Source organism: Barbus barbus (assembly GCF_936440315.1).
Source record: "Barbus barbus genome assembly, chromosome: 24".
In the NCBI taxonomy this organism is placed as follows: Eukaryota; Metazoa; Chordata; class Actinopteri; order Cypriniformes; family Cyprinidae; genus Barbus; species Barbus barbus.
In genome coordinates, this window is record NC_136752.1 from 1,232,126 (window position 1) to 1,242,500 (window position 10,375).

Here is a 10,375-nt window from a genome sequence, read left to right on the forward strand (position 1 = left end):
TTACAGGAGACAAACTGTTCAGCAATCTTTTTTCTGTTTACCCTGTCCAGCTTGTCTTTATGTACATGGCACACAGCAACAGTGTTGAGGCGGGTTTGGGTCATGGTCCTGCGTAGCCATGTTTTCAGCCTCCGGAGGCTGCTGAGACTCTTTACTCTGCTGATGACACAGGCACAACTAGGAGGAGTCAGGCAACTGTTTCGACTTAGTCAAAGAGACCACGAACCTCTGGGGTCATCCCTTGAAGAACAGCAACAATTTCAGTACTGGACTGGAAGCTGTACTTCATTCTGAACAATGCAAGCTGAACTTTGAGGATGTCTGGGTTGATTTCTGGGTACTGTTGGACAACACCATGTATCTTTCCAGTTAATAGAACCTTTTCCAGGTGCCTTAACATTAGCATTCCCTCCTGCTCAAATCTTTCTCTAACCTGCATGTCAGCGACATCCAGAACTTTGTATAATTCAGTCGTGTAGTAGTCAGAAGGGGACACATGTACATGTGCAGGAGCACTACCTGTGAAGCGCTGAGGTGGGATACGGACACGAAGAGAGGCAATAGGAGTGAGATGGAGTGTCTCACACATCCTTGTTGCTTTCGTGTAAAGAGCGTGAAAACTCGCTGTGTTTCTCTTTTTGCTGAAACTTTCCTAAACACAGGCATCAGCTGAAAGCATACCATCTAGAGTCTGTGTTCTGCTCTGGACGGACATATTCAAAACCCCCAACTCCCCTGTGATCTCCAAAGCACACACAAGACCAAGGACAACAGTTCCATGCTGAAATGTCTCATACAGCCCCTGTGCCTTACTAGCCGCATCAGACTCACTCACTGCCATCTCAGCCAAAGCCGTGATTATGCACTCGTACTGGTTTAACACAGTGCGGATGGCACTAGTGCGGACTGCCCACCTTGTTGGACACAGAGGTCTTATAGTGTGACATGGACCCTCACCCTCCTCAGAACTTGCAATTCCCTTAAATATGTCCTTCAGTTTCCCTGACTGCCCAAACAACACTCCCAACTCATTGACCCAATCCAGAGAATTCCGGATAGGACCTCTGTGTAATTCCGGATAGGACCTCTGTGTAATTCCGGATAGGACCTCTGTGTAGTTCCGGATAGGACCTCTGTGTAATTCCGGATAGGACCTCTGTGTAGTTCCGGATAGGACCTCTGTGTAGTTCCGGATAGGACCTCTGTGTAATTCCGGATAGGACCTCTGTGTAATTCCGGATAGGACCTCTGTGTAGTTCCGGATAGGACCTCTGTGTAGTTCCGGATAGGACCTCTGTGTAATTCCGGATAGGACCTCTGTGTAATTCCGGATAGGACCTCTGTGTAGTTCCGGATAGGACCTCTGTGTAATTAAGTTAACACAGTGGGCAGGCAGCACAATGAACATAGGGAGCCAGAGGTTGTATTTTTCTTACAATGGCCTGTGCTCTATTGTATTTGCCAGCCATATTTGCGGCCCCATCGTATGTTTGGCCACGCAACCCAGTGATAGGCAAGTTTAGGTGCTGCAAAACATCCATGACTACTTTTGTTAGATTTTCTCCTGTTGTCAAAGAAACCTCATAAAGACCAATAAATTCTTCCCGAGGGACTAAATCCTTGTTAACATATCTCAAACACACTGCCTCTTGCTCTTTTCCAGACACGTCTCGTGTCCCATCCATCATCACAGAGTACTGCAGGTGTGGAAGTGATCTGACGTTTTCAACTATTTCACGTATGATCAGGCTGCTGAACAAAGTCAGGATTTCATTTTGAACCATAGCTGAAGTATATACATCCTTTCTACCACATGTCAACCACGTGGTTAGAGAGGGGTCATCCTCTGATTTGTACTTCAGAACCTATTCAAAATTTCCCTCACTACATTCATGGCCCCTAAAAGGTAAGCCCTGCCTAGCCAACATCTGCACAGCCCCAATGAATTTGAGAAGACATCCCCTTGCGTCCTCTTGCTGTTTCACACTCACACTAGATAGCTGAACCTGTACTGATCGATCTTCATAGATGTGCGTTGTGATGGCTGTCTTATGACTATCAGATCTCTCACGCACAGTAAATCGCTCAAGGGCTTTTTTCCAATTTTTAAACCCAGATGAAATGAATGCTGAATCAGCATTCTTGACAAGAGGTGATGTCTCAGAGTATAGCGCACACGTGACCTGCTGAGGAGCCTTCAGTGGGCGTGACAGATAGCGCACAACATTATATAGTATTACAATATAGCTACTATATATATATACACACACACACACACACACATAAAAATGTAATATATAACAGTCTGTATAAATTATAAAACACTATTATGACAAGATAATGTTTAATTTATTATATTATATATATATATATATATACAGCTGGGTAGATTACTTACAAATTGTAATCCGTTACTGATTCCAGATTACATGACAAAAATTGTAGTCAGTAACGTAATCTGTTACATCACACATTTTAGGTAATATAATCAGATTACTTTGAGATTACTTTTAGATTACTTTTGATTTAACTCGTTTATCACATTGATTTAAATAGCATTATCTTGTACCATAATGATGTAAAAAATGCAAAGAGTAAGAAAGCTTGTTCCATTCATTGTAATTTCAAGTGCATTAAACATTATATTACAGTTTCCCAAACTACGGTTCGTAAAGGAACTGCAGATGGCTTAATGAAAGCATTAAGAGTTTAATGAAAAGCTGACAATTAATTAAATCATAAAAAAATAAAATTAAAATAAATCATTTTAAAACAAACTCCCTTTTTTTTACTAAATTTTTTTTTTTTTAATTTGAACTCCCTTTTGAGGAAAGTCTCTTCACTTGGCGGCCATATTTGCAACGGCTCCAGTCAGTCAGCTCATACAAGACAATCTTAATGAACAGGGGAATCCTGAAATCTCAAACACTGCTCGCTGAACTCACATTATGTCAAATCAGCAACAAAAATCTGAAATTAATTGCCCCATGAATGTTGTTTCTTATGCTCAAATAGCGTTTAAAAAGCTTATTTGTCAGGCTAGACCAGGCAATGCGCATGCAGAATCATAACCTGCTTATACTGTGCATGTGCATTGGCTGATCTAGTCAGGTTTCTATGGGAAATTTGGCTCTTTCATTAGAAGGTGGGACTATTCCTCCATAGTGCGTGTTGCAGTTTCTCCCATTCATAAGTATAGGAGTGAACAGTCTTTGTGTTTCTATAGTCTTTGTTTAAAATAAAACACTTACTAAAAAATATTCAATATTTTTATTTACCTGCATGCCATGTGATCATTAATCAAAGAAAGCGTGAACATGCAAATGTGATACTTAATTATTGAAATATTTATTTTAAAATCTCAGGGGTACTTAAAGCAAATATATTTGGTGTTGGAATGCCTGCATTACATGTATCTAAGAAATAACGTCAATATGTGCATTTTAATTAGTTATAATGATCAATATATGGTTAAAAAACCTACAGAGTAATAATTCAAATAAAAATGAATGTGTTCATCAGTAGTTGATGCAATGTTGAAACCCTTCTTAAACCTGAAATGATGTTTGTAAATCCAGTGGTCACCCCTACTAATGACTGATCTCTGTGTGAATGTCCACAAGACTGGAATATTTATACATATATAATAAGTATATATTCGGTAGACTATTTTAGAAAGGAAAATTTAAAAGATGAAAAAGAGAAATTAGGGGGAATCATTGATTTATGAATAATATATTGCTATTGTGTGAATAATATGTAATCATGTAATCCATAAAAAAGTAACTGTAGTCTGATTTTTTGGAATCTGATTACGTAATTCAGATTACATGTAATCAGTTACTACCCAGCACTGTGTATATATTACACGTTATATTATCATCTCACACATGGATCGGCATTTTCTATAAAATATTTATGTGATAAAAATACATATCTGATATGACTTAATATATAATTATCATCAAACAAACAATATAATTGTTATTCTCGAGGATTAAGGATTAAACGGGAAAAAAATTAAATGATTGCGCGACGATTAATAAGGTGGCGATGAAGAAAGAAACAGCGTCTGTTTCCATAGTGACTCGTCGAATCGTCGCTCTGTTGAGAATGTCTTGAGTCTCTTAAGCAGGAACATACTCTGAGTTGAATGAACTTACTCCTGGACGCGTTCTTGGAACCACATACCTCGAGTAAGCAAGGTTTGGGGTTAATCAACCCAAAGTTCAGGGTTTAGCTGATGGTAAGTTAACTGTGCTTTCTGAAATACACCCCTGAGAACGTTAAGAAGACTAACCAAAAACAAGACATTAAAAATAACGCTCTGGGAACCACAAATTGTTAGCTGGGATAATTAGGGAAATTTTATAAATAACGTAAATTAGATTTTAATTGTGTGTTAAAATATTAGAGTTGTCACTGCCGGTACATTCATTCACTGAGGTAAACAAACCGACTTTTATTTTGAAACGCGTCCCGCGTGCGGCCGGAAGTGCCTGTCTCTACTGGGCTGACGGCTGCTGCACTCTTCTTCATTCGTCTTGGAAACAGAAATGCAGACAGACGTCCCGATCAGAAGACAGACGATCGATCATCATCATCATCATCATCACTATCACTGATTAACCGACAGAGATCAGTCATGGCGAGCGGTAAGTGCGGAGACGCATCAAAACAGCTGCTCGAGCTCCAGATGACGGCTTGTTTGCTCGTCAGGCTCTTGTCTGATCGTGTTTGTCGGTGTTTGTCGTGTCTCAGAGCCGGTGAGTGTGGTCTTCAAGCTCTACTGCCTGTCTGTCATGACCCTGATCGCCGCCGCATACACCGTGGCTCTCCGCTTCACCAGGACCGTGTCCTCCGAGCTGTACTTCTCCACCACCGCCGTGTTCCTGACCGAGCTCATCAAGCTGCTGCTGAGCCTGGGGATGCTGCTCAGGTGTGTGTGTGTGTGTGTGTGTGTGTGAGTGTGCATGTTTATGTGGTTTATGAGGACACAAATGTGTATAATGACATGGGTATGACAGAGGTATTACAATATGAAGGTGGTTTATGAGGACACTGCCTATGTCCCCGTAATTCAAAAGGCTTAAAAAACATACTAAATGGTGTTTTTTTGAAAATCTAAAAATGCACAAAGTCTCCTGTGAGGGCTAAGTTTAGGTGTAGGGTTGGTGTAGGGCAATAGCACACACAGTTTGTTCAGTATAAAAACCATTACGCCTATGGAGAGTCCCCATAAACCACAAAAACCAGCATGTGTGTGTGTGTGTGTCCTCCTCACCTGTGTGTGTGTGTGTACAGGCATGGGGACTCGTGTGTCACGGTACAAAAGCTTATAAATCATACAGAATGAGTTTTTTTGAGAAAGTAAAAATGTGCGCTGTAAGGGGTAGGTTTAGGTGTAGGGTGATAGAAAATACGGTTTGTTCAGTATAAAAACCATTACGCCTATGGAGAGTCCCTAGAAGGATAGCTGACCAGACATATATGTGTGTGTGTGTGTGTGTGTGTGTGTGTGTGTGTGCATGCTGCAGGGAGAGTGGAGACTGGGGCCGCTGCAGGAGTGTGGTGGTCAGTAATATTCTCAGGAGTCCGATGGAGCTGCTGAAGCTGAGCGTGCCGTCGGTGGTCTACGCTGTCCAGAACAACATGGCCTTCGTGGCATTAAGTAACCTGGATGCTGCAGTTTACCAGGTATCTGAACACCATGAGCTCCAGCTCCGAGCTTCGTCTCGCCAGCGTTCCAAACCTGCTTCACTCCGACACTAGAATAGAGCTTCAGGAAGAAGCGTCACGCAGCTCTCGCTGTACCAGGAGTTTACAGATCTCCGCAGCAGTCTGAAGTGTGTGATAGAGTCCCTGAGCATCATCCCGTCTGATGAAACTCACATCGAGCTGCATTTATGCACACAATTCTGTTAGATCAAGTCTACAGAACATATCCGTTTCATCTTTTATCCAGAACCGTATTCAGTCTTCTGTCAGAGCAGGAGACCAAGTGATGATGATCAAAAGGAGTTTATTGAAAAATCTTAGTTGTGTTTGTTTCAGATCATGACAAATATAACAAGTGTTATTACACTAAATGACTTCATCAACATCCCTTAAAACCTCTCCAAGAATAAAGATTAAACACCAAGAGCAAGGAGAATAGTCATGCAAAATTGAAAATCATAATAAAATTGACAAATGATTGAGTAAAAATCCAAAAAAGAATGATTTAAATGACTGCTGATTAGAAAACAATTGTGTCCCTGCAGCACAGAAGCAGTCATGAGTAACACAGGTATATCTGTAGCAATAGACAACAATACATTATATGGATCAAAATTATACATTTCTCTTTTATGACAAAAATCATTAGGATATTAAGATCATGTTCCATGAAGATATTTTGTCAATTTCCTACCGTAAATATATCAAAACTTAATTATTGATCAGTAATATGCATTGCTAAGAACTTCATTTGAACAACTTTAAAGGAGATTTTCTCAATATTTAGATTTTTTTTTTCAAATAGTTGTATCTCGGCCAAATATCATCCTATCCTAACAAACCATACATCAATGGAAAGATGATTTATTCAGCTTTCAGATGATGTAGAAATCTCAATTTATAAAAATTGACCCTTATAGTTTTGTGGTCCAGGATCACAATTGAACAAAAGAAAAGCAAACATGGTTGAAATGGATGCTGGGTATCTGCTGCTTGAAATCCTCCAGCTCTAATGTCCAGTGGGTCATGATTGGCTGTCAGTGTTTTTATTGTCCATCAGCTGGAAAAGTGATGCCACTGATATCATTACTCTGTGTTATTGCTCGTCAGTGAACTCTGAAATGACCTATTTCATAAATAAATGTAAATCTGTCTTATTTGTCCCGCAGCTGTCAGTCACAGGGAGAGTCTCCCCATACCTGTTTTTCTTGTTGAATACTGAGTTTGAGTTGTAAATGCCTCTGATTCTGGGAGACCTGCGATCAGCGTCTGCTGCGTGGGGGAACGGTGAGTTTGTGTTGGTGACGCTGTGTGTGTGTGTGTCAGGTGACGTATCAGCTGAAGATCCCCTGCACGGCGCTGTGTACGGTGCTGATGCTCAGCCGCTCTCTGAGCCGCCTGCAGTGGTTCTCGGTCTTCATGCTGTGTGGAGGAGTCACGCTGGTGCAGTGGACGCCGCCGCAGACCACCAAAGTGCAGGTACAAGAGATCCCAGATGAGCCCGTTCACTGCCTGCTTCACACCAGACCAGCCTCAGAGCATCACACACCACCAACATTTTTGATGTTTCTGAAAGAAGTCTCTTCTGCTCTCCAAAGATGCATTTATTTGATCAAAAATACAGTAAAAACTGAAATATTATTACAATTTAAAACAGCTGTTTTTAAAACATTTTTATTTTTCAGGATTCACAGATGAATAGAAAATTCAAAAGAACAGCATTTATTTGAAGTAGAAATCTTATGTAACATTATTAATGTCTTTACTGTTACTTTTGATCAATTTAATGCATCCTTATTGAATAAAAGCATTGATTTCTACAAACACACATGTACACATACCCCAAACATTTGAACTGTACTGCATCAGTTTCCATAAAAATATTGTGCAGCACAACTGTGTTCAACATTGATAATAATCAGAAATGTTTGTTGAGCAGTAAATCAGTATATTATTATGATTTCTGAAGATCATGTGACACTGAAGACTGGAGTAATGATGCTGAAAATACAGCTGCGCATCACAGAAATTACAGTTTAACACATTCACATAGAAAACAGCTGTTTAAATTGTAATAATATTTCAGTTTTTACTGTATTTTTGATCAAATAAATGCATCTTTGGAGAGCAGAAGAGACTTCTATCAGAGAGCTCTTCATTTTTCTGACCTGTTGAGCGGCAGTCTAGTTTTGTAATGTGGGCCGTGTCGCTGTGCTTCAGGTGGAGCAGAACCCGTTCCTGGGCTTCATGGCGGTCGCGGTGGCGGTGCTCTGCTCCGGGTTTGCAGGTACGTTGTGTTCAGTCGTGTTTATGATCATGGTTTCTGGTGAGGAGCATTAGTGACGCTCTGTTTGGGATCAGGTGTGTACTTCGAGAAGGTCCTGAAGAGTTCGGACACATCTCTGTGGGTCCGAAACATCCAGATGTACCTATCGGGAATCGTGGTGACCCTCATAGGGGTCTTCGTGACAGACGGGGCCCAGGTCCTGGAGAAGGGCTTCTTCTACGGATACACGCCGTGGGTCTGCGTAGTCGTCTGTGAGTAGCTCCTGTGTGACCTCTACTCCTGCTCCCTGGAGTGGTGTGTGTTTGGAGGATACGGCTCACTGAGCAGGAATATCCTGTGTATTTAAACGGGCCCCGGCAGGTGTCACACCTGTCATTGTGAGCGCAGAGCTCCTGAATGCTGCTGGAGCAGTTTGACAGGTTTCTCTCTCTGCTCTCTACCTGCAGTTCTGGCCAGCGTGGGAGGACTGTACACGTCTGTGGTTGTCAAATACACCGATAACATCATGAAGGGCTTCTCCGCGGCCGCTGCCATCATCCTGTCCACCGTGGCCTCCGTCGTTCTCTTCGGCCTGCAGATCAGTGAGTGCATCACTCAGTCACAAGGTCTTCTGATCGGCTGGTACCCCTTGCAGAATCTGCAAAATGTGAATTATTTTACCAAAATAAGAGGGCTCTTACTAAATGCATGTTATTATTTATGTAGTACTGACCTGAATAAGATATTTCACATAAAATAAGTTTACATATAGTCCACAAGAGAAAATAGTTGAATTTATAAAAATGACCCCGTTCAAAAGTTTTCATCCCCTTGAATCTTAATTCTGTGTTGTTATCTGAATGATCCACAGCTGTGTTTTTGTTTAGTGATAGTTGTTCATGAGTCCTTGTTTGTCCTGAACAGTTAAACTGCCTGCTGTTCTTCAGAAAAATCCTTCAGCTCCCACAAATTCTTTGGTTTTCCAGCATTTTTGTGTATTTGAACCCTTTCCAACAATAACTGTATGATTTTGAGATTCATCTTTCCACACTGAGGACAACTGAGGGACTCATATAATGCTATTACAGAAGATTCAAACACTTACTGATGCTCCAGAAGAAAAAACCATGCATTAAGAGAGAACTTTTGAACAGAATGAAGATGAGTATATTTTTCTTGTTTTGCCTAAATGTCATATTTTTCATTTAGTACTACCCTTCAGAAGCTACAGAAGATATCTACATGTTTCCCAGAAGACAAAATAAGTTCAATTTACCTTGATCTTCAAATGTAAATTCTTATTGCATGGTTTTTCCTTCTGGAGCATCAGTGAGTGTTTGGATCTTCTGTAATAGTTGTGTATGAGTATAAACATAACTAATATATATCATCATACTTCCCCAACTGATTAAACACAGTGCATGGAGATTATTGTTTTGTGTAACAAGTTTACTTATGTAAATGAGGTATTACCTAAATATGCACTCATTTGCATACATTTCCAGCACATAATCTGAAGCTCGGATGAAGCCAGAATCAGAATTCTTTGATTTTGTTGTCACACTAGTTAGAGGTTTTTCCAGAGGGGATTTGGGATTTTTCTTTTTGTCACTCCATGATCCAGAAAATGCTGTCAGCAGACAGAAAACCAACACATTTTCACCATGTTTTTAGGAATAAAATGCTGTATAATCAGTGTGAGTGATATATGAAGTATATATACGAGTATAGACAGGGAAAGTGTGTAAAAGTGCTGCTGAAGTGGAGAAAAGCTGAAATCTACAGACACAGATAGATACAGTGTAATAAACACTAGCATTCAGCTATTTTGACTTGTTTTCTTTTACAAGTCCGAAAGAAGACCAGTCTCAGAATAGGCCAATGCATGAAAAACACACTTTATTTGAAGGTGTCCTTGTTAGAGTAATCACACATTGAAGTACAGAGTAATATTAACCATGTTTGCTTAAGGTTATAATTTGGCTTTGGGTTACTTGCATGTAATTATGCGTTGTTTGTTGTTATAATAGTAAGTACTGTACCAGGACACCTTAAAGTAAACTTCCAATCATGCTTTTGCCTGTAGTGCCTTAACACGAGCTGATACAACTTTTGAGTGTAATCTTGAGTTTGAATGCTTTGAGCTGCTGTTGTCCAGCGACGTGCTTTAGAGGAGCAGTGTGCCGTGTCGAGCTCACCTCACACACTCTTTGCTCTCTACAGCGGCGACGTTCCTCAGCGGAGGGCTGCTGGTGTGTGTGTCCATCTACCTGTACGGCCTGCCCAAACAAGACACCAGCAGAGTGCAGAAGCCCAGCACAGACGGAGAGGACACGCAGAAGCTCATCTCAGGCTGATGGACAGACACACATCTGCTCTGCTGGACAGGAG

The 10,375-nt window shown here is 40.8% G+C and overlaps 1 protein-coding gene across 1 annotated transcript in view; it reads left to right on the forward strand.

The window, feature by feature from the left end:
• The first annotated feature begins 4,481 nt into the window (after positions 1 to 4,481).
• LOC306844258 (CMP-sialic acid transporter-like) overlaps positions 4,482 to 10,375 on the forward strand; it is a 7,823-nt gene continuing 1,929 nt past the window's right edge. Inside the window, exons 1-8 of the mRNA XM_079376253.1 lie at positions 4,482 to 4,655; positions 4,762 to 4,939; positions 5,538 to 5,697; positions 7,045 to 7,197; positions 7,939 to 8,005; positions 8,080 to 8,256; positions 8,452 to 8,586; positions 10,208 to 10,375. The exon at positions 10,208 to 10,375 is cut by the window's right edge and continues 1,929 nt beyond it. Coding sequence (XP_079232379.1) covers positions 4,646 to 4,655; positions 4,762 to 4,939; positions 5,538 to 5,697; positions 7,045 to 7,197; positions 7,939 to 8,005; positions 8,080 to 8,256; positions 8,452 to 8,586; positions 10,208 to 10,341 — 1,014 coding nt within the window. The 5' untranslated portion in view covers positions 4,482 to 4,645 and the 3' untranslated portion in view covers positions 10,342 to 10,375. The remainder of the gene's footprint in view (positions 4,656 to 4,761; positions 4,940 to 5,537; positions 5,698 to 7,044; positions 7,198 to 7,938; positions 8,006 to 8,079; positions 8,257 to 8,451; positions 8,587 to 10,207) is intronic.